The sequence below is a fragment of the Petaurus breviceps genome, unplaced genomic scaffold, assembly GCF_028583685.1.
Source record: "Petaurus breviceps papuanus isolate PSGF00001 unplaced genomic scaffold, PetGlider_PUasm1.0 180, whole genome shotgun sequence".
NCBI lineage: Eukaryota > Metazoa > Chordata > Mammalia > Diprotodontia > Petauridae > Petaurus > Petaurus breviceps.
The window spans coordinates 2,261,606-2,285,015 of NW_027185782.1; the positions used below are offsets into that span (position 1 = coordinate 2,261,606).

The 23,410-nt window shown below is 50.6% G+C and overlaps 2 protein-coding genes across 8 annotated transcripts; one reads left to right on the forward strand and one right to left on the reverse strand.

Moving 5' to 3' along the window:
• Nucleotides 1–803: 803 nt before the first annotated feature.
• MPND (MPN domain containing) lies at nucleotides 804–10,575 on the reverse strand. 2 transcript variants are annotated; one of them, XM_069086800.1, is made up of 13 exons: nucleotides 10,261–10,575; nucleotides 9,668–9,936; nucleotides 9,063–9,296; nucleotides 7,243–7,414; nucleotides 6,665–6,749; nucleotides 6,368–6,464; nucleotides 5,611–5,683; nucleotides 5,424–5,500; nucleotides 4,570–4,738; nucleotides 4,262–4,332; nucleotides 2,734–2,823; nucleotides 2,384–2,476; nucleotides 804–1,324 (listed from the first exon to the last, which is right to left on the reverse strand). In XM_069086800.1, exons 1-13 carry the CDS (start codon nucleotides 10,265–10,267, stop codon nucleotides 1,238–1,240), a joined length of 1,524 nt encoding a protein of 507 aa, XP_068942901.1. In that variant the 5' UTR covers nucleotides 10,268–10,575; the 3' UTR covers nucleotides 804–1,237. The 2 variants fall into 2 exon arrangements, with proteins under 2 accessions (XP_068942901.1, XP_068942900.1); XM_069086799.1 differs by lacking the exons at nucleotides 9,668–9,936; nucleotides 10,261–10,575 and having other exon boundaries at nucleotides 9,063–9,602.
• A 4,339-nt stretch (nucleotides 10,576–14,914) lies between these two features.
• Nucleotides 14,915–23,168, forward strand: STAP2 (signal transducing adaptor family member 2). Of its 6 annotated transcripts, none has more exons than XM_069086803.1 (14): nucleotides 14,915–15,140; nucleotides 16,848–16,919; nucleotides 17,315–17,440; nucleotides 17,520–17,576; nucleotides 17,907–18,007; nucleotides 18,958–19,092; nucleotides 19,325–19,394; nucleotides 19,663–19,765; nucleotides 19,963–20,037; nucleotides 21,686–21,865; nucleotides 21,985–22,017; nucleotides 22,520–22,612; nucleotides 22,713–22,796; nucleotides 22,891–23,168. In XM_069086803.1, exons 1-14 carry the CDS (start codon nucleotides 15,039–15,041, stop codon nucleotides 22,947–22,949), a joined length of 1,290 nt encoding a protein of 429 aa, XP_068942904.1. In that variant the 5' UTR covers nucleotides 14,915–15,038; the 3' UTR covers nucleotides 22,950–23,168. The 6 variants fall into 6 exon arrangements, with proteins under 6 accessions (XP_068942904.1, XP_068942905.1, XP_068942906.1 ...); XM_069086805.1 differs by having other exon boundaries at nucleotides 14,917–15,140; nucleotides 21,722–21,865; XM_069086808.1 differs by having other exon boundaries at nucleotides 15,073–15,140; nucleotides 17,507–17,576.
• Nucleotides 23,169–23,410: the final 242 nt, after the last annotated feature.

Sequence of the window (23,410 nt, forward strand, 5' to 3'; positions counted from 1 at the left end):
AGCACTGACATTCCACGTTCCCGGGCTCAGCCCAGCACTGCACAGCCCACTTCACAACGCTGCCTTGGTTGTGGTACTGTGCTTTGCCCTTTCGAGAGCCCTTGACTCAGCCATCATGTCATTTTAGCCTCATGCATCACCACCTAGGAAGCAGACACGTAGGCCCCTTTTAGAGTCACAGGCAGTGAGACTCAGAAGTGATAAAAGTGGCCTGAATAACTAACATTTTGAGGGGAGATGCCTCATCCTGTGTATCACCCACAGCTGGTGAACATCAGGCAGCATGATGTAGTGGCCAGAGCACTGGGCCTGGAGCCAGGACGGCCGGTCTCAGGCAGTTGCTAGCTATGGACCCTCACCAAGTCACTTTACCTCCCCGCCTCAGTTTCCTGACCTGTAAAATAGGGATAAGAGCACCTATTTCTCGAGAGTTGTGGAGGATAAAATGAGATGATGTATGTAAAGCATTTGTAGCACTTAAAGGAGTGTAAGGAGGTGACAACAGGATTCAAACCCACATCTTCTGACTGGGAATGCAGCCCCCTTTCCACTGTGCTCTGGCCATCAAGGGCTAACTTTGTGCTTCTGTCCAGCCAGACATTCGTCGTGAGGAAGCCCAGCAGCTTTGCTGAATTTTGCCCACTGAGGGCAAAAGGATGTGAAATGGGTTGAGTTCTTCTGAGTATTCAATATTCATCTACTTCCTAGGCTCCATTGTAATCAAACCATAGGAGCTACAAGGAGACCCCCTAAGTCCTGGGCCTGCTCCCCCTCCTGAGAGTCAGAAATGTTGGCAAAGAATGTGATGTAAATATTTTTCCTTTTTCCACTTTATTGTCTGAACACTACCATTGCACAAATAAGTTACACCTGAATGAACTGGCACAGCAACAACTGTGCCCCCCCAAACCAGCTATATCCTACAGCCCAGGGCCAGTAGGGCAGAGGGAACAGACACAACATGCAACACAGCAAAGAACTGGAGAAACACAGAGAAGCCTGGTCTGGCTGCTCTAGATGTGGCCTCCCCCCAACCCCCCATCCTTAGGGCCAGATACTCAGTAGCCCCCTTCCCACCATGAGGGCAACGGTCAGTCGTAGCACCAGCTCCTGCCTCACAAGTTCACATGGTACAAGGATGGTGCCAGACCTGCCAGGAGCTGGCTGCATTCGGCTGTGAGGCTTCAGCTCTCCCCTGCCACCCTTTAGTATAGCAGAATCCAGAAGCTGTCGGGCCTCAGCTGCTGTTCTTAAGAAGACAATAGACCTGTTCCAAGACATGGCACAGACCTTGGTCCTTCGGTGTCCTGCTCGCCAAAGAGACCTGAAATGAAAGCCTAGTCGTTAGGACATCAGGCCCCAAAAAACTCCACAAAAGGTTTTCTGGCCTATACCCACCTCAGTCTTTGTACAGAAACATCCCCAAGCCTGAGTGAGAAGTGCAGGATAAATACATCTGTAATAACTCAGAAAATAGGCTCAAGAAAGTTGTGACTTGCCTATGATCCACACAGAGCTACCCTAACTCTCAGCAAAATCATGAAATTGGTCTAACAATTCAGTCCCTGACACATGGTGACAACTTTATAACATGTTTTTCATTCATCAACATCTGGGCCAGGAGCTGATCATCTCATTCCTACTAAGATATATAAGCAAGGGCTCAGAGCACAACCCCTACCAGGAGTGCTCACAGTCTAGGAGACTGCAGGAAAAGTACAATCAGTTGTAGGGAAGGGATCTACTGGATCCAAGAAAGCAGAATTCTTAACGGCCCCTCCCTGGTAAGAAGAAGAGTGTTTATATGACAACTGAAATTTAACAGCGTTTTCCGTATATTATGTCATTTGGGCCTTGCAACAACCCTGTAAGGGAGGTGCTGGTATTATCTCAGTTTTATGGAAGAAAAAATGGAGGCTAAATGAGGTTAGGGGACTTGCCCAGGGTCACACAGCTAGTATCTGAGGCTAGATTTAGACCTGGATTTTCCTGACTCCAGGTCCAGCACCAGCTAGCTGTCCCAGTTTCCAGAGTAATGGAAAAACAACTTGCAAATGCATGCCCTGGGTTTTGGTATAAACCCCAAGTTATATATTTCTTAAGAGTTTAGCTCCCCATTGTGAAGAGAAATACTTAAAAAATTCAAATATACCTAGGTCACAATCAAGTCCTCACATAAATATGCAGTTATCCTTGGAAAAAGAAGACTAAAGAGAACCATTAATTCACGAATCTGCCAATTGCTCGCTTGCCAGCCACTGGAACACTGGCCTCCAAATCAAATCAGCTAATAGCATGTGCAAGACACCAGCCTAGAGGCAGAGGGAGAGCCAGAATGGTAGATGTGCATGTTGTGCATGACGAGCTTGGGATTTCTTCTCACCTTCAACTTGTCTAGATAGGTCTGCTCTTGGTTCCACAGGTCTTGAAACTTGACTACATCTGGGGCTCCTTTGTAAAAGTCCACCAGCAACATCTACATCAGGCAGTGGGGAGGGGAGGGCCAGAATGAGGCAGGAAAATGACCCCACATCAGCAGCAGTCAGCGCCAGGCCTGGGAAGGGCCCAACCTTCCCAGGAACCGTGAGCTCCAGTGCCAGACTAGGATTCTGGGACCTAGTGAACTCTTCCCATTCCCAACCTCCTCCTATTCCTCCCCTCTCCCCCTGTATATCAGACCCCGGGTTTCCAGGCTTGCCTTTCACCTGATCTCCCCAGAGCCTGTGGTCTCACCATTTCATGAAGGATGTCATTGGTCAGGAACCCATCCTGGACATATGTCATCTCTACCTCCATGGGGATCCCATAGTCATTGGGCCTTTGCTGTAGAAAAGGGTAGCCTTGGGTCATCCCCCCCATCCTCCTCCACCCAGACCTCTTTCTGAAGCCCAGTAGAAGGCTGGATAGTAAAACAGAAAGAGCAGTGGAGTTAGAATCAGATCTGGGTTTGAATGTCAGCCCTACTACCTATTTATAAATACATATTGTGCATTCCATTAGACTGTAAGCTCCTCCAGGGCAGGAACAAACCTTTTTTGCATTTTCTTTGTATTCCCAGAGTTTGGTACATAGTAGGCTCTCAATAAACACTTAGTCCACACTTTCATTTTCTAAATGAGCCAACTGAAGTCTGTAGGTGGAAAAATTACTTGCCTGAAGTTCTACAGCTAGGAAGGAGCAGGGGCAGAATTCAAATCCAAGTCTGCTGTAAATCCAGTGCCCTCATTGGCTACATGACATGTTGGGAAAGTCACCTTTCTTTCTTTTGGGGGTGGGGTGGGGCCTTTTTGGAGGAAAGGCAGGGTAATTTGGGATTAAGTGACTTGCCCAAAGTCACATGGGCTAATTAAGTGTTAAGTGTCTGAGGGCAGATTTGAACTTAGGTCCTCCTGATTCCAGGGCTGGTGCTCTATTCACTGTGCCACCCAGCTGCCCCACACTCAAAAATCTAATGGAAGTGAATGTTGAAAACTAAAAATAAATATATTTTTTTAGATTTCAGAAGGATGGGGTCACCAGTGTAAGTAGATGCTGCAGGCCCAGGAGAGAGGTGGCACCATCAGCATGGTGAGCAAAGTACCAGTTCTAGCATCAGAGGATGTGGGTTTGAATCCTGGCTCTCCTTCCTTTGACCTGTGTGTCTTTAGAGACAACTTACAACCTCTCTCTCCAAGCCTCAGATTCCTGCTCTGTGAAATGATGGCACTGGACCAGATAGCCTCAGAGGCCCTTCACCTTGAGCACTATATGATCTTATCAACGCTCCATTCCTTTAGGCATGCGCCTTCCTCACAACAACCCTACTCAAGCCATGTATTTACTATCCCCATTAAAGAGACATGTAAAGGGAAGGGTCAAAGGAGGTGGAGGGTCAAGCCCAGCTCTCATGACTCCCATGCCAGCGATCCTGGGATCAAGTATGTCCTGAAACCAGAGGACTAGGTTCAAATCCTTGTTCCAACACCTGTCTCTGAGCCTCCACGTCCTTATCTGTCAAGTGTCCATCCTCCTTCACAGACAGGAGGCTTCGAAGACAGCATTCTGGGAGCCACTGCAACACCAGTATTCTGGTCAACTGAGGCATACCGCACGTAGTACAGAGGGATCGCCACCCGTTTCAAATTATTCTTAATAGAATGGAATATGCTTTGGAGAATTCAGAAGGCCCTTGATGATTCTTCTTTTGCCCACTGTTCACCCCCAGCCCCTCTGCCCATGTAAGATCTCCATCTTCTGCTCCACATTGGCAACCATTACCTACCTCTGGTGGTGGCATCACCCAAAATGGAGAAATCTTGGACTCGGGCCCCTGGTTTCCAGAGTAATAAGGGGCTGAGAAAAGAAGGGAAAGTGCCAAAATCAGGAAGAAACTGGGAAGGAGATGGGCTTGGCAGTCACTCCCTTCTCTCTGCTACCTGAGTTGCTGATTTTCCCATGCCAAGCTCAATTATTAAACCAGGCCTGGTGACGTCCTGGTCTGTTAGTCTCCCTAGAACCCACAAAGCCTCTCTCTTTCCTCCCTCCTCCCTAGCCAGGGTCTCCTGGGCACAAGCCTCAAGCTGAACTCACCGCAAACCAGGGCAAGGCAGGGCTGGAAGCTGTTGCTGCTGCCCTGCAGCTTGAGCTGATAGTCCATCTGGGCATCAATGTCCTGCAGGGAGGGCAGGGCCGGGCTGTAGGGGTGACTGTGGTACCAGCCCACCAGAGATAGGCCACGAAGGAACAGGCTCTGGCAGATCTGAGGAGGGGAAGAGGATGAAGAGGGAGACAGATAAGATACACATGTACACCATCCCCAACAGGGACACATGGCTCCCCATGGGCACAGACACACTCACAAACCCTACCCAAGAGGGACACATGGAGATACACACATAGCATAATGAAAAGAACTGCACTTGAGAGTCAGGAAACCTAAGTTTGAATCCTGGAGCCATGGGTGACTCATTTAACCTCTGCTAGCCTCTGTATCTCCATGACTAAAATGGAAATCATGATACTGGGACTATCTCACAGAGGGAGTATAAAGAACATGCATTAGGAAATAGCCTGATGGAAGCACTGGAATCAGGAGAGACCTGGGTTTGAATTCAGGATCTGCCATTTTCTATGTTACTTGGGGCAAGTCACCTCTTCTCTGAGTCTTGGTTTGCTGATGTTTCTGACAAAAATAATGCTTATAATGCCTTCCTCACAGAACTATTTTGATAAAAATGCTTTGTAAGTCTTAAAATTCTATATAACTATGAGTTGTTCTATATAACTATGAGTTGTTATTGCCATCAACACACGCACATATACAAACTACTCAATGCCCCCATCATCCCCTCTTCTAACTATTGCCAAAGGCCACCAATGATGTCAAAGGAGTTGAAGACAAACTGAGCACCTTCCCCCGCCCCCCGGTCCTACATCAGGCCCACCTCCTCCTCAATGGCAGCTGCTGTGTCGGCATCGCCCAGACGGCTCCTGCAGGGGAAGGCTCTCAGCACTGTCAGCACTGTCCAAGGTGAGACAAGAACGGGTATCAGAGTAGGCACCAAGGCCTGCTGGTCTTCCCCAAGCCTCCCTGCCCTCCCTAACCCTTCCCCTAGCTTAACAGGTACCCACACTGGCTGTTGGTGTCCCAGCGACCTCCAAGATAGCCCACGACCTCACTCCTCGTCAAGTGGCTGTGGAAGTCCTGGGACCAGAGGATGGGGACAGGGAGGATCAGAGAAGTAGCCAACCTTGCACTACCGCCACTAAAACCAGTTCATCAGAGATGCCCAGTGGTCAGGTCATCATGCCCCAATTCTTCCTCCCCCTCCCCCTCCCCCTCTGCAGACCTTGGGCTCTGGCAAATCCCTGGACAAAATTTAAGGAAGCCAGGCCCCACATCCCCTGGGTGAGTCTGTCTTTGGGGATTTCTCTGATCCTCTCGGGCTTTACCAGAAGCCATAACTGCACTGCGGGGAGAGGGAGAATAACACTCATCACAACTGTCCACTAATAGCTCACGGAATTTTCAAAAACCTGCTCTAGCTAACATAGCCCAAGCTCCAGCTTCCGGACTCTGGGACACATCCTGGCTACTCATGCCCTGCCCTTCAGGACTCTGCACCCATGTCAGCTCACACAGGTCTATTCACGGGAACATAGGAAGGAAGGAGAAAGGTCCAGAGAGAGAGAAGAAGGAGGGGAGGAAGTCAGAGGGAACAGGAAGTCACAAGGCTACGGGGCTAAGAAAGAAGACTAGGCAACTCCAAAGGGGCGGAGGAAAGAGGCTCAGGGGGACAGAGAAGAAAGGGAGAGGCTCAGGAATAGAGAGGAAGGAGGAGGCAGGGAGAAGCAGGAGTACAGAAGGCAGACTGTGGGGGCCACACACCAGTAAAAGCAGCACGTTGCTAGATACGGACACGTTGAAAGGCTGGAACTTGTTGATGGCTGTGAAGGATGTCACCTCTACGAGGGTATGTGGATTCCTGCAGGCCCAGGAACCCCCACAACCTCAGGCATGGGTTCTTCCCTCCCATGGGGTACAGCCCCAGGGAAAAAAGCCCCCATCCCATTCCCAGCTCAAAGCCCTTCAAATATCCGCCCAGGAGTCACAGGGGGTGCCCATGCTGAGAGCTCTGGGCCAATGGTCTCCTTGCCAGGACTAGAGCAGGATAGCAAGGCTAACCTGGCCAAGTCCCGGCTGCCCAGGGTGCAGTATCGGACTGGCACCCGGCCCTTGTTCTCTGGACGCTTCCCAGGGGGTCCAGCCTCTGTGAAGGAAAATGTGGGGGTGGGGAGAAGAGAGAAGAATCAACCTTTGCCATGCCCCTATACCTAAACCCAGCTTACTGGGAAATGGACTGGGCCAAGGCTGGAGAATGAGACTAAGGAAAATCAGGCAGAGGGTCGGGGAAAAAAAGAAATCAGATCATGAGGTGTGGGAAAAATCAATGTAAATTTTACATACCACATAAAGACAATTTATAAAAATTACTTCACGGGGTGGGTGGGGATGAATGCCTTATTTCTACATGAGAACACTGCCTAGATTCCGCCCAAAGGCTTTTCTAGTCAGTCTTTCCTTTGGCCCTTACAATCCCACACTAGGAGGGAGGCAGGATGGGTGTATTATTACATATGAGGCTCAGAGATGAGATTTGCCCAAGGTCACAGTGCATCAGGAGCAGAGCCAAGACTCCCACACTGGACTTCCTAACTCCCAGCTCGGGGATCTCAACACTGCTCAGAGGGGCCCAGACATACCTGGGTTGGGAGATTCTGTCAGGACTTTTCCCAGCTGCTTCCTGCCCTTATCTTCCAAGAAGACCGGAGTTGAGGTTGAGGCTGGGGTCAGCATCTTCCCTTCCCGAGTCACTGCTGCTTCCTCCTCTTCTTCCTCTAACAGTTCTTCCTCTTCACCCTCGCTGACCAGGCTCTATGGAGACAGAAACAGAGTCTGGTCATTTAGGTGTCCAGAGGCAGGCCTAATGGAAAGAACAATGGACTGGTAGTCAGAAAAGAGGAGTATGAATCCCAGCTCTGCTTCTTACTACCTATGTGGCCTTGAGAAAGGTCCTCAGGCTTTCTGGGCCTCAGTTTCCCCATCTGCAAAATAAGACAGTTGGCCTAGATCGGGGTTCTTAACCTGGGGTCTGTGAACTTGTTTTAAAAAAATACTGTGGAACTGTTTTTATTTTTTTCCTGAAAATTATTTATTTTTAGTTTTCAACATTCACTTTTATAAGACTCTTTAGTTCTAAATTTTTCCTCCTCCCTTCCTTCCCCCCCTCCCCAAAATGTGTGCAATCTGATATAAGATATATATACATAATTGTTTTTCAATGTAATTTGTTTCCTTTGTAATTCTGTACATTTTGTTTTGTGCACTTAAAAACATTATTCCAAGAAGGGGTCTATCCATAGGCTCCACCAGACTGCAAAAGGGGTCCAAGACACAAAAAATGCGGAGAACCCTTTCCTGGGATTCAATGATTTCCAAGGTCCCTTCCAACCTGAAATCAGCCTAGTGCCCTCTACTGGCTACAATAAGCAATGACACCAAGGGCACTAAACAAATTATCTTGAACCAGTGCTATTTCTCTTCTGTGCTCAGCGCCTATCTCTGGGGCCCTGGCTCTAGCCTGAGCTTCTGCCCCTCCCACCCTTTCTGCCTAGGTCTGTCAGAACGATCTTCCCAAAGAATCCTAACCCATCATGTTTCTATGTCCCTCGAAGGTTCCCATAGCACTTTCCTCACAACTCTGAGGTCAGTAGTTCAAGAATTATTTTATAGATTAAGAATGTCTATCATTTTCTAAATGAGAAAACCAAAGTTCATAAAGGTTACATTTCTTGCCCATTAAGTGTCCCAGTTGAAATCCAAACCCAGTTCCAGGGCAGACCTCTTCCTCTCCAGCCCAACTCTGGTCACACTTCTCACTCACTCATACATCTATGGCCTCCACTGCCCCCAAAGTCTCCATTCTTCAAATGGGGTTTGAAGGCTTTATCTGGACCAACCTTCCTCTGCAAACTCTTCTCCCTCCCTTACTCCGTAGTCCTCTTAGTCCTTGCTGGCCTGGCCTTTCTTTAACCCCTTAAAAAAATTAAATTCATTTGCATCTCAATGCATTTACCCAGGTCATTCTTTTACGTCCCATCTCCATCCTACAGGCCTAAGAGGTCTTACTTAACAACCCCCAGAACCCAGGGATCTCTTCCACCTCTGACACAGTGAACAACCTACTATTTAAATCTTTGTTTACAAAGGTTGAACCATACAGGAGAGATTAAGGGAATGGGGTTGGAGAAAGCCAAACAAAGTCTTGATTCATTGGAATGGAAATGTTAATGTAGTGATTAAGTGGTAAAAGGACTCAGCTTTGGATCCCAGCTTCATCTCTTACTACCTTCTCTAACCCACAGTTTACTACTTTGTATATTGGGGGTGATAATCCTTGTACTCTGACCTCCGACAGTAGTGGTAATCTGTAAAATTGCTATAGAAATGTGAGATATTGACAGAGACGGAATGAACCAGAGAAAGAACCGACCAGTTTCACCCTGCCCCCTCACCCCCTCACCTCCTCTGCCACAGAGGGAGCATTGGGCTGGTGACGTTTCAGCCAAGTGGCCTTGTACTGGTCCAACTTCTGCCCCTTGTACTTGACCGAGGCCCAACCACAGCCTGACTTCTTGGCTGGATTCACCAGCTTCTTGCAATAGGTGGCCCAAGCACTGGGAGAGTTGAAGACCTGGCCCGTCTCTTGCCAGGTGATCTTCCCATCTGGCAGCAGATCCCCAATGAATTTCTTCCCCTGGAATGGGAAAGAAAGGGAGGAGGGGCAGAAGGAAGGGACAGGCCCAGAATAGGAGCAGTACTTTCCTACAGTAAATACGGGGCTAGCACCCAAACCCAACTCCGGAATTACTCCACTGATAGGAAAACTGAGGTTCAGGCTGAAGAAGGCACTTGCCCAGAGGCGTATTTCTAAGCAGTGGGGGGTGAGGGCTGTGCTTGGAACCCTGAGGAGGGCCGGTCTGAGGTGGGGGGGCTGTGGAACTAGAAACTCCAACCGCCCTGTCCTGCCCATCCCACCCACCCTCATTTTGCGGACGGGGGGCTGAAGGGGGGGGGGGGGGGCGGACCATGCTGGGACCCGGCTCCCACGCCTGCCCGGGCGCTCACCAGGTAGTAGATGGAGAGGACCCCGGAGCCGGGCTCAATGAGAGCATCCTTGAGCAGCACCCGCAGCGTGATTCCGCGCCGGGTCAGCACGCAGCCGCGCCCGCCCCCTCCCATCCCACCGGCCCCACTGCCCGGGCCGCAGCCTGGGGCCGCCTTCTCCGAGTCCTCGGGGTTCTCGGGGCCTGGCTCCGGCTCGGGCTCCTCCTCTTCCTCCTCCAGCGCCTCTTCCCCGGCGAGGCCGGCTCCGGCGGGGGACTGGGGATCTAGGGCTGAGGGGTCAAAGTGGGCATGGGCAGGGGCCCGGGGGAAGGCTGGACGTGGGGCACACTGGCCAGGGGCTGGGGGGCGGGGCCGAGGCATTCGGGGAAGCTGCCTAGGGGTGGGGGTGGGGAGGCAGCAGTGGGCGTGGGGATGGGGGCCGGCAAGGCTGGGGGGGGGGGGCAGGGGGCGGGAGCCCACTCCAGGGAGGGGCGGGGGGGGAGGGGGGGGGGGGGGGGGGCCGGCCTCGGGCTGGTGGGGCGAGCCCGTGGATTCCCCGCCCCCGGGTCCGCACGCCCCTCCCTGGACTGGGCTCCCGCCCCCTGCCCGGGTACCTGCCATGGCCCGGCCCGGCCCGGCCCGGCCCCTCCGCTCCGCCTCCGCTCGCCCGGCTCCGGCTCCGCGCCGGCTCCGGCTGCTTCCTTCCCGGCACGTGACGCTGTTCCGTGTGTCCCCGCCCCGGAGCCCGCGCCCGGCCAGAGCGAGGATGTGGGGAGGAGGGTTCAGGGTGCCGGGCGCCCGCTGACCCCTTCTCCGCACCACCCCTGCGCCTGGGCGAGTGGATCCCGCCGGGAAAATGGGTAAACTGAGGCACAGCCCAAGCCCAGCGAGGGTGGGGACGCGAGAGAGAAGAGGGAGCTTGGAACCAGGCCCCTTCCCCCACCTCACGCCGTCCCGGGCCTCTAACCAGGCACGACCCCAAAGCTGCCTTAGAGGCAAGTGAGGGGCCGGTGAGAGCTGCTAGGGGGTCCTCCCTTCCTCCAAGTATCAGACCACATCTACCCGGAGCCCCGAAATTGCCCCGCTCTGATTGGTCCCGAAACCACGGCCACCTGCCAATGGCGGCAGAAAGCCCTCAGGTATGGCCCGATCACTGACAAGAAAGCGTCTCCCTTCTCGACCAATCATTAGCATCCTTAGACCTCGAGCAGCCAAACAACAGCTTCTGGAACGGCTTAGCCAATCAGCAGCCACTCCATCTCCTGACCCCGCCAATCGGGGCGCGAGGCAGGACCATTTGCCGAGGGTTTGACACCTTCCCAGCTCACGTGTCACCATCTGCTTGCTCCGCAGGGGGTCCTGAGCTTGGGCACTCCCAAGTCGGTAGATGGCTTGGACTTTTATCTCCTTCGCTGTTCAGGTGTCCAGCCAAGTTCAGATTCCTCATTTCCCATACTTCGGGCCAGGATGCTTTTGCTTAATTCTTCTTGTGGCATAAGGGCAGGCAGCGATCCGTCCCTGGCCAGGATGTATAACGGGCCCTTTCTTGATCCTGCTAAAGTCCATTGCTATTTCCCCCCTCTCTTGGCCATACTCCCCTCCCAGGCTACCCAGGAGAGGCATCCTTCTGTGGAGTCAGAAGGCATGGGCTTGTTAAAAGTGAGCCTGAAGACCACAGGGACTGTAGCACCCAAGCCCTGCTCCCCGAGAGCAAGGAGCCCTGCGTCTCGTTCCTGCTCTTTGTGTGACCCTTAAAGGCGTCATTTCCCCCTCTCAGTCTCAGTTTCCCCCTCCATCAAATGAGAAGGTTTGGGGCGTCTAGGTGGCGCAGTGAGTAGAGCACCGGCCCTGGAGTCAGGAGGACCTGAGTTCAAATCTGGCCTCAGACACTTAACACAAAAACTAACCGTGTGACCTTGGGCAAGTCACTTAACCCCAATTGCCCTCCAAAAAGAGAAACGAAAAAACAAATGAGAAGGTTTTCTAAAAAGTTGTGACAGGCCCCTGCCCCAGGGTCTGTCCAAGTGAGCCCCTCTCTGACCCAGTAAAGTAAGGGGGGGGGGTGGAGACTAGATGGCCCCAATCCTAGAAATGATGCAGAAAAATTCTGCCTCAGGCCTCTCCCTGCTGTGTCACTGCCCCCTGCAAGTGTGGAAACAGCGATTCGGATTCTTTTCCCATCTCTAATATCTCACATTGGAACTTTTCAAGAAAGCGTTTTTAAAAACAGATTTCATTCTGGGTAGCAGAAAGAGCCTTGAAGTGGGGGGACCTGTTACTATGGGAGTTACTCTTCGAGCCTCTTTTGTTCATATGGGGAATATGATCCCTGACCAGGTGACAGTAATCTGTCCCTCCTCAAATTTCTCGTAATATTTTCCTTGAACTTAAAAGTTCTTCTGAGTCTGGGTTGCTATTACAGCTTTTTAAAGTGAAGTTACCATCCTGGTCAAAGTCCCATAATAATTTCCAAAAGGAAGTGATATTGGAGATTTCTGCAGAAGAGTCATAGCTCCTTTGCTCTAGGTTTTGAGAACTTACCTTCTCATTCTCCCTTGTACCGTAGCTATTTTTTCATATATGTCTCAATTCCCATTAGATTGTAAACTCCTTGAGAACGTCCCCTACATCATAACTACCTTTGCTCCCACAGGACGGAGCTTGAGATCTTTCAAATAGAGCTAAGTAGATAGGTAGAGTATCTAGTCTGTACTAGGCACTATGCTAAGCACCAGTAAACAAGACAGGCCCTGTCCTCAAGGACTTTACATAAAGCGGTGCTAGAAGGGGCTGGAGGGGATTCCCAGCAGCACTGTGAGTAAGGTAAGGCTTTGGAAGCTGGGGCCTGGGTCAGATAAGGCAAGACACCTTCTGAGCTGGGGCCCCATAAAATAAAAATTAGGATTATAGGATTCCAGCTTGATTTATTTCTACCAGGAGAACTTTATATGGCCTTGCCTCAAATGAAGACACATTAAATTTTCTGATAACTCAAAGCTAGGACAGCCAACACAGCTGACACAGATACTGGGATCCAAAAAACCAAAAACAAAGCAAAAACTCTAGACATGCTAGAGACATGTGCTAAATCTAATAAGAACTTCTGTAGGAATAAATGTAAATGCCAAATGTGGGCTCAAAAAATCAATTGCACAAATACACAGTGGGGGAAATGTAGCTAGACAATAGTTTATGTGAACAGGGTCTGAGGGTTTAATGGACTAAAAGCACATTAGGAGTCCATGGTTTTGCACAATTGCCTGAAAAGGTAAAGTAACGTTATTCATAGAAGCCTAAAATCCTGATTAGAAGTTATAATTCTACCACCCTGCCTTGGTCAGACTGCATGTACAGTATTGTGCTCATTTTAGGGTATCACATTTTAAGAAGAGACAGGACAATGAAGAAACTGTGGGTTGGAGGGCAGAGGGACTCCAGACCATAACATGTTGAAGGAATTGCAGATTTTTAAGCTGGAAAGAAAAAAGAAGACAAAGGGGACATGATAAATGTATTCAAGAATACCAAGGGCTATTGTGGGGAAGAAAGATGGGAAGCATGTTCTGCTCGACCCCAGAGGTCAGAACTGGAAGCAAGGAGAAGAATAAAAACCAACAACTCATGTTTACATAACTCTTTTAGGTTCATGATGTGCTATATTATAGAAAGATTTTCACTCAATTTTAGGAAAAATGTTCTAACACTTAGAGCAATCCAAAAGTGAAATGAACTGCCTCAGGATGGAGGAAGTTCCCGTAAGGTCTTCAAGCAAAGGCCAGATAATCACTAAACTTTGATGTTGTCCTGGGGATTCTTACTCATACAGGGGCTAAACTGGATGCCTGCTGAGGTCTCTTCCAAATCAATGATTTGGGCAGTCTAATCAATGAGCATCTATTAAACTAAGCTAAGATTCAGAGATATGAAGAAAGGCAAAAATAGTCCCTGCCTTCAAGAAGCTTACAGTCTAACAGGGAAAACAATGCACAAATACTTTCATAAAAGCTCTCTCTCTTCCTTTCCTCCATTCCTCCCAGGATAAATTGGAGATACTCAACAGAGGAAAGGCACTAGAACCGAAGGGGATCAGGAAGGAACTCCTATAGAAGGTAGGATTTTGGTTGAGACTTGTAAAAAAAGCCAGAGAATCAAGGAGATGAAGATGAGGAAGGAGAAAATTCAAGGCATGGGGAAATAGCAAGAGAAAATGCCCTCAGTTGGGAGATGAAGTTTCTTATTCAAGAAACAGCAAGGAGGCCAGTGTCACTAGATCACAGAATACATGGAGAGCAATAGGGTGTAAGAAGATGGAATAGGTAGGAAGGGACCAGATTATGAAGGGCTTTTAAGGCCAAATGGAGGGATTTATATCTTATCTTGGAAGTAATAAGGAGCCTTTGAAGTTTATTGAATGGTGGTGGTGTATGGAACACAGTCTTGTACTTTAGGAAGGTCACTTTGACAGATGACTTGAGGATGGACTCGAGGGGGGAGAGACTTTAGGCCATTGCAATCATCCAGGCATGAGGTGATGTGGGCCAGCACCGGGGTAGTGGGAGCATCAGAGGAGAGAAGTCATATACAAGAGATGTAGAATGGACGGGACTTGTAAGAGATTGACTATGGGGAAGAGGGTGAAAGAGTGAGGAGCAGAGAATGACACCTGGGCTACGAAGCCTGGCTGACTGGGAGGATGTCGGCACCCTGGACAGTGATGAAGAAGTCAGAAAAAGCCAGAGAGGAAAGATAACGAGTCCAGTTTTGCACATAATTGAGTTGAAGATGTCTACATGACATTAAGACTTACTTCCGATAGGCAGCTGGAGAAGGGATCATGAGGTAGGGAGAATGTTCAGTTAGGGTTCAATAAACAGTCCTGAGAATCATCTGCATAGAGACAATCAGTGTTGCTGATGAGAGCACCAAAGGAAACTATAGAGGGAGAAGAGGGACCAAGACAGAGACTTGGGTAATGCCCACAGTCAGTGGGTGTGACCTGAATGAAGAGGCAGCTCTTTAAAGAAGTGTAAAAAAGAGTGATCAGACAGGTAGGAGGAAGGAACCAAGAGAGAGCAACATCAGGAAAACCTAGAGAGACAGTATCAAAGACCAGTGAACAGCGCTTCCCTTTTCTGGTCTAAGGTCCCTTTGGTACTGTGATTCCAAGTACACAGAGCTGGAGAAGCAGAGATCTGCGCTGATCCCTGGTACCTGCACTTCCACACCCAATCACTTCTGGGAAGGGAGGGAGGAAGGGAGGGCCCAGGGTCACCAGGGGCAGAGGGAGAGGAAATTCCCTTTCGAACCTGTTCCTCTGCTTCCTGCTCCTGTTGTCTGTGAGCTGCCCAGCTCCCTGGACTCCGGGATCCCTGGCCCCTTCCTTCCCACAGCCATGGCCACCGCCCCAGGACTACCCAGGGCTCCGAAATCCAAGCCTGCTCTCCCCTCCCACTATTACGAGGGGTTTCTGGAGAAGAAGGGACCAAAAGACAGGGTAAGGTGAAGGGACTGGGAGTGAAGGGAGAGGACAATGGGAACTCTGCGACAGAGCAGGGAGCGTTAGGTTCCAGTCCGTCACTGTCACTGATTCTCTGTGTGACCCTTCTGTCTGAGCCTTAGTTCCCCTCCTCTGTCAAACAAGGGGACTGAATTGGATGAGCTCTAGCATTCCTCCTAGAACATTCTCTGTTCTAAGGTCCCTTTTAACTCTGAGTATTCAGGACCATGGGATTATGGAGCTCAATATAGTCAGGCTCTGGTGCCAGGGAAGTCTTGTCCCTGACAGTCTCTGTCTCTGTCTCTCCCTTCTTTCTGTCTCTCCCACCTCTCTGTATCTCCCTTTCTCTCCTATCTCTGTGTCTGTCCTTCCTTTCCTCTCTCTCTCTCTCTCTCTCCCTCCTTCTCTCTGTCTCTCTCTCCCTCCTCTCTATCTCTCTTTCTCTCATATCTCTGTGTCTGTCCTTCCTTTCCTCTCTCTCCTCTCTCTCTCTTCTCTCTCTCTCTCCTCTCTCTGTCTCTCTCATTCTGTCTACTTCTCTCTCAGTCTCTCCCTTCTCTCTCTTCCCCCCTATCTTTGTCTCAGTGTCCCTCCTTCTATCTCTGTCTTTCTTTCCTTCCTTCTCTCTCTGTCTCTCAAGCTCTTCCGCAGATGGAAAAGGGAAGTTGTTGAAAACAGACAGGGACCTCTGCTCTCCTAGCTTACTGGATGGTCTGAAACAAGGATGGAAGGATACCAGGGTCCTAGGGCTGTTGTGAGAGACTCTGTGTGTGTGTGTGTGTGTGTGTGTGTGTGTTTGTGTATGTGCATGCACGCAGTCTGTGGACCCAGGGCCAAAGCCTGGTTCTAAGAATCACCTAGCACAACCATATGGTCTTGCAAAAATGGATATGTGAGCTTAAGGAGAGTAAATCAGGAACTCTGTGACAGAGTTAGGAGACTTCAAATCTACCTCCCAGTTCTGTCCCTGATGCTCTGTATGACCTTTCTCCTGTCTGAGTCTTAGTTTCTTCCTCCAGCAAAAAAAAAGGAATTGAACTCGGTAATCTCTAGCATTCTTCCTAGAACATCCTCTGTTCTAAGGACCCTTTTTGCTCCATTCAGGGCAATAGGGTCATAGAGCATAATGTAGTCTAGCTCTGGAGTCTCAGAGATGAGGTAAATCTGTGATCTTAAGATCCTTAAGATCTGTGATCTTTTATTTTTCTTGCTTTTTGGAGGGCAATTGTGGTTAAGTGACTTGACCAAGGTCACATGACTAGTTTTTGTGTTAAGTGTCTGAGGCTGGATCTGAACCTAGGTCCTCCTGACTCCAGGGCTGGTGCTCTATTCACTGCACCACGTAGCTGCCCCTAAAGATCTTTGATCTTAACATGGTCCTTAACATATCAGCTGGTGAAGCTGTAATAACCACTTTGGGGATTGTGTGAAGCAGTGCCTTTAACATGATCTCCATATAATCTGGTGTCGCCATGACCTCCGAATGTGGTTGCTGTGGGAAATCAATGAACCTATGACACTATCATTTGCTGGCAAACATATGCCTTCAACATCAAGGCTATAGGGGCCCTCCTCTGTGAGTTCCTTGAGATGCTAAGAGCAAGAATGGGTCAGCAGGACAGCCTGAAGCCTATTGGGGTGTAAGTGAGAAGGGTCCCTCCTGTCTCATGTTTGTCCTTCCTCTTCCCCCCTTTTGATCCCCAGGATTATAAGAAGTTCTGGGCTGGCCTCCAGGGCCTCACTATCTATCTCTACACCAGCAACCGGGATCCCCAGGTAAGGAAGAAGGGGCAAAACATCCCAACTCTCTCTCAAACACATGTTCTGGTTCCTTTTAGACACCCATCATCCCCCACCTATTCACAGCTGGCTTAGGCAAGTCCTTTCCTAACTCTTTGGCTTGTTGGAAAGAAGCCTAGGTTTGGCACCAGAAATCCTGAGGTCTAGTCCTAGCTCTTTCACTTAATAGCAACATATCTATACGTACATCCCTTCCCTGGGCCTCAATTCCCCTCTTTGTAAAATGATGGTGGACCTCCCTCTCTGTAATTCAGAGATTCAATCCAGGAGTACAGAGCATTTCAGAGAGTGTGAAAGCAGGGTGGGCCCCCCAGAAATCTAGCCCCTTCTCCCATGGAAAGGGAGGATTAAGACCCTGGCATTCTCTACAGTATGTGGAAAAGGTGGACCTGAGCAACTTTTTGGCACTGACAGATGATACCCCAAAGGGCAGCAGCACCATGGACCCAGGCACTCATTTCTGCCTGTCATTGGAAGGTCAAGAGATCAGATTCAAGGTAAAGGCTTCCCTGGGGCTGGAATCAGGAAGGGGATACAGCCCCTAGCCACCAGCCCCCTCCTAGTTCCTGTTTGCAGGTAGACAGCCTGGAGTCTCGAGAGATGTGGAAGGGTTTCATCATGACAGTGGTGGAGGTGAGACTTCCCTCCTCTTCTCTTCTACCATCCCCCTTTCCCTCCCTTCCTAGCTGGGACTGAGGTTCTAGGGCCCATGCTGTCCTACTCTGTCCCCAGGACAAAATCTACTCTTCTGGGTCTGGCATGGAAGGCCCCCTGCCCTCTGAATCCAACGTCTTAGTCCAGCTCCTTCTCCTCTGAAGATCTCAGGGCTGGACTTCTTCCATGAACTAGCTCCTTCCTCTTGCCTTTTGCTCCTCCCCCTTCCGGAACCCTATAATGCGACCCATTTAGGGAGAGGGGAGTTGGGAGAGTGGCCCAGTAAGCCTACATTGAATTGAATTGCAGCTTAAGGTCCCATCCAACCTGACCCTGCTGCCAGGACACAAATACATGATGGCTGAGGCTCTGACCAAGGAAAAGGATCGCAGAGCCCAGGAGAAGCCCTCGTGAGTCTCCTTGCCCCGGGGGCAGCCAGGGTCATGGTTGGCAGGTTCTAGGCTACCAAAGAGAGGTGAAAGCCAGAGGCAAGCAAGAGTTAAGGGCATGAATTTTAATGCCCTGTGAAGGAGGAACTTAGTCCTCATGGGCCCTGGGCCCCTCCTGTCCAGGAGCTGAACCCACAATTTGGGGAATGTGATTAGCAGCAGGAGGGAGGGCCAACCCAGAACTGGGAGATGAGAGACCTGATCTTGTCCCAGCTCTGGCACTGACTCTATGAGGTCTGGGCAAATCCTTCACTTCTGAGGTAGTTTTCCCATCTGTAAAATGAGGGGGTTTTAGTTTTTAAATTAACAAGGCTGTGAGGAGTGGGGGAAGCCTTTCTCCGTGTAAAAACTCTTATGAGTCTAGAATAACGGGAATTTGGCATGGGAGAGAGGAGGGCAGGGCTCAGACGGGTACAGGGCTAGGAGAACTGCGGAACTGGGCATCTGGTAAGGGGCTGGGGGCAGGGCTCAGAGCTGAACTAGGGGCATAGGGCTTATTGTGCTGAGACCGGTGATAGCAGCTGCTTTGAAGCTCGGGGGCCATCTCATTTTATAGATGAGGAACTGGGGCCCTGAGCTAGGTGACAGAGCGAAGCTCCCCAACACCTGAGTTCCTATCCAGCCTCAGACAAGTGTTTAGCTTGTGACCCTGGGGGAATCATTTAATTGCCTCAGTTTCCTCATGTGTAGAATGGGAGTAACAATACTACTCGCCTCCCAGAGCTGAGTTTCAAATGAAAGTGGTTTGCATGTAAAGTGCTTTGCAATTCTTAAAGCATTATCTAAAAGTTATGTAAACGTTAGCTATATTTTTACTAAATTACTCGTCTAAGATCACCCCGGTGGGGCGGAGCTTCAGAGGGGTGGGGCGGGAGGTGACTGCCTGTCCTCCTCCTCACCATCCCAAAAAGCTGCTTCCTGAATGTGAGCCGGGTGGAGGCGCAGCTGCTCCTGGAGAGGTACCCGGACTGCGGGAACATGCTACTGCGGCCGGGGAGCGACCGCTCTGGAGGCTTCTCGGTCACCACCCGCCAGATGCTCAATGGGTAAGTAGGAGCAGGGGGCGGGGCCAAGCCTGGCCATCCCACCCGCTGTCAAATCGCAAATGGGAACAGGAGGAGGAGCTGGAGGTAGGGGGCGTGGCCAGTCCGCTTGTCCAGGTTCGCCGCGTCGGGGGCGGGGCCAGAAGCCGACAGTCCCCGCCCCCCCAATAAGGGGGTCGGAGGAATAGAGGGGGCAGGGTCAGTGATCCGAGGGCGCGTGCCGCTGCTCTTGCAGGGCCGAGGTGGTGAGGCACTACAAGGTGAAGAGCGAGGGCCTTGGCTACGTCATCGACGTGGAGGAGCCGGTGAGCGAGGAGCCACGTCTAAGGGGGCAGGGCTTGGGACCCAACCGGGAGGTGGGCGGAGCCTGGGAAACCGTGAAAGCCCTGGTGGGCGGGGGCTTCGCGGACAGGGGCGGGGCCCCGGAGCAGCTTCCACTGCTGGGGGCGGGGCCTTAGGTTCTTTACTTTTGAAATTCCCTGGGCGTCCCATCTTCTTCGGGGTCCAGGGTAATCCCTTGGAAGGAGCGGGGCGGGGGACGCTGCCTGCCCCTGACTCCCTCTCTTCTCCCAGATCTCCTGCTCTTCTCTCCATGATGTAGTGAGCTACTTTGTCTCCAACACCAAGGGGGCTTTGGTCCCCTTCTACCCCGATGAGGACTATGAGAAGGTCTTAGGTAGGTCTGGGGGTCACGAGGAGCAGGCGGGTTAGGATCTCCAGCTCCTGGGTCCGGGCCTGCTAACGAATCCCAAAGCTCTCAGGTGTTAAAAGGCTAGCTAGATGTCCTCCCTCCCCTCTTTTGTGCAGTGAGTGGGCTCTGACATGGCTTCCTGCCCTTCCTCTCGCCTCTCCTGGCCCCTCTCTCTATTCTAGGGTTTGTGGAGGCCAACCAGGAGAATGGAGAGAGCACATGGACAGCCCCCAAGCCTCCAGTCCCCCGGGTGCCAGGTGATAGCCCTCCCCTCCCCCCTTCCCTACAAAAGACAGGGATATGGGGACACCCCAGCAACTGTCATCATCCTTTCCATCTGACTCAGGTGCCTCATACTTTCCAAAACACTTTCCCAACCTTTGTCTCATTGGACTCCCTATGTGACTCCAGCCCACGGTGGGATTATTATTATCTCTAATGTGTAAGTGGGTGGAATAAAGAAAGCCCAGAGAGAAGAGGGACTTTGTGCAAAAACACAAAGGCAGAGGTGGGACCAGTGTCCAGATCTCCATGACTTCAGAGAAAGAATCTGAGACTCAGAAATAGTCCAGCCTGTATATAAATGGAATCCCTTTCCAAAGAGATTCCTGCCCCCTTAAAATGCCCTGTAGTGGGAAGTCGGGAGCTGTAGTGGAAACAACAGGTAAGTGACAGTTCAGTGGGCTCCAGGTCACTTCCTTCCTGTGTGACCTTGGACCCTCTCTGGGGTGCAGTAAGAGGAAGAGATTGCACCAGGTGACCTCAGTGTGCTGTTCTTGCTCTAACATTTTATGATTCTATGTACAAAACACACATGACATTGAAACACACTCACAGATGCAAGCATTCATTCTTTCATTTAAATACATTTGTTCACACTTACTAAATGCAGATCCTTGGGGTGGGCTCCAGTCACTAAGACAATAAGCTCCTGCCCTCTAGGAGCTGAGCCTAGGCATGAGAGTAGGGGAAGGGATTGGGGAATAAGACAGAGACACAATTACAGTTGAAAGCACAGTATGAGAAGACACTGAAAGGAATTACAGACACATTTTCAGGGTGGGGCTCAAAATAGGGAGATGTCACCATTTCTGGGGGCTGGGGGAAGATCTGGAAAGAGGCAGTCAGGAGCCCCATATGCTTGAGTGCTGTTCTTGGAGTCAGGAGACCCAAGTTCCAATCCTACCCTACTAGTTGGATGACCAGGGGCAAATTGTTTTCTCCTCAATAAAATACAGCTAATGAGTGATATTTAGCTCTACCTGGTTCCTTGGGTTTTGACAAAAATACTCTGTAAACCTTGAAGCATTATGGAAATGGGAGCTGCTTTTATTATCTCTAAACACACATCCATTTAACTGCAAACATACATGTATGCACACAGACACATAAATGTGTGTTAGCAGGCAGCTCAGTATAGCAGAAAGGGCCTAGGATTAGCAATCAGTAGGCTTAGGTTTGAGTCTTAACTCCAATTTAAAAGCTGTGACTCTGAGTAGCTACATTCCTTCCCTAACCCTCTATTTCCTTATCTGTAGAATGGGGATAATAGTTTCTGCCCTGCCTCTTTTTCAGGGTTATTGGGAAGAAAGAGCTTTGGAAGGAGTCCAGCTACTATTGTAGTGAACTATGGTTAGATATTTAAGGATACACAAGTATTAGACATGGGTGCACATGCGAACATAGGCACACACATAAAGACTCATGGGAGTGTGGGCTAGTAGAAAAAACCTAATGGAATGAAAGATTATAGCTCTGCATGCAGATCCTGGCCCTGACACTGGTCATTTTCCCTGGGGCTGTCAGTCTCCTTCTCTGTAAGATGAGAGTAGGCGATTTTTAGGTAAACCATTCTGAGAATTTTTTACGTGTCTAGAGAAACACTTGCTCCTTCCCTCCACTTAGGTACATTTCAGCCCCCGGGTCCTTCTCTCTCTTTAGGAGATGCTAAGCCGAGTCAGCAGCTGCCTGTTCCAGGCAAGCCCCCCTGGGTGTCCACACCTTTGCCACCTGTGCCTGCTCAGGATGAGAACTACATTATCCCCATCAGTGATGAGCCCACAGCCCAATATGTGAATGAAGATGGTGAGGGGCCCCTAAGCCCAGGGCGGGTAGGGAAGAGGGACAACTCTGGGGAGGCCTTAGCTAACACAGACCTCTCCCTCTGTACCTTGGTCCTGGCCATCCTTGTCACCCTCCCACAGAAGTGGCCCAGTTCTGCCGCCTGAAGGCTCCTGGTGAGAAGGAACAGCTGCTCTGGGTGGGGTTGGGGGAGGGGGACAAGGAAAAGGGTGGGGAACCAGGGCTACCTCTCCTCCCCCATTCCTGGCTGTGCTGGATGGCCACTAGCACTAGGCTGGAGTCCCGCTTGTGCCACTGAACTGGGTGGCCTTGGACAAGTCACCTCTTCTCTTGGCCTAGCTTTCCTCATATATAAAATGAGTATAATTAGGCTTCCCGTCTCCCTCACATGGTTGTCATAATGAAAGTGCAGCAAGTTTGTGAGGTTCATATCATCATCCTCGTTACCGGTTATTATAGAATTTGTCATATTGTACAGTTAAAAGAACTCTGAATGTAGCGTCAAGAGACATGGGTTTGAATCCCAGCTTGGCAGCTTACTGCCACTGTGACCTTGGGCAAGTCTCCTTCTCTAGGCCTCAGTTTCCTCATCTGTCAGATGAGGACTGGGTAGTGTCTAAGGTCTGTTCTTGCCTCTCTGTTCTCCCTCTCTCCCAGCACTGCCTCTACGCCCACTAGCTGGCCCCAAACCCAAGAAACAAGGGAAGCCACTGCCCAGAGTGCCACCTGTGCCCCACAAGACCAAGACAGGTAGGGGTGTGCTGCCTGAACCTTTCTCACCCCTTCATTGGGTGATCTCCAGCAAGCTGAACCCTCAACTGCCTCTTCTTCCTCCCTCTGTCCTTCCCAGAGCCTAAAGGCCTTGCTGGCCCCAAAAAAGCTGCCCCAGGCTCTTCCCAGCCAAAGGTTCCTTTTGGCATGTCCATCTCCACAGGTGAGGGATATGGTGGGCAAGAGTACGGAGGTGGGAGAGGGGCCAGATTTGGGGGGAGACACCAACAGTACTCTGCTTTCCTTTGGCTGGGCAGATATTACTGAGGAGCTGGAAAGAAAGCTGCAGCAGAGAAGAGCCAACCTAGAGAAGTGACACGGACCAGCACCAAGGACAAGGCCTTAGGATGAGCATGGCCAGGCCCTCCTTTGGGCCCTGACCCCAGGGGATGCTGCCTGTGCTTCCTCTTGCTACTCCCCCTAGTGTTAGCCCTTTAGCGGGTGGGGCCTCTCTTGAGCCGGACCTCCTCTAGGGATGTCTCTCCCCGCGCCGCCCCACCCCCCCAACTTGGATATTAAAGCTAAAGGAACACAATGATCCTGGCAGTGTGGCTTGGTCATGATACAAGGCCTCCTGCAAGGGGAGCGTCTGCATGCACACCTGGGTGTCTGGGGTGGGGAGGGGAACAGGCCTCTAGAAGAGTCAATGAAGAATTTTAAGTCAAGAGAGGCCTTAGAAAACAGGCATCAGAGCTAAAAGGACCCTTAAAACACCCAGTATAGCCTGCTAGGGCAGTAGGCGCCTGAGAACCCAGACTATCACAGCTGAAAGAGCCC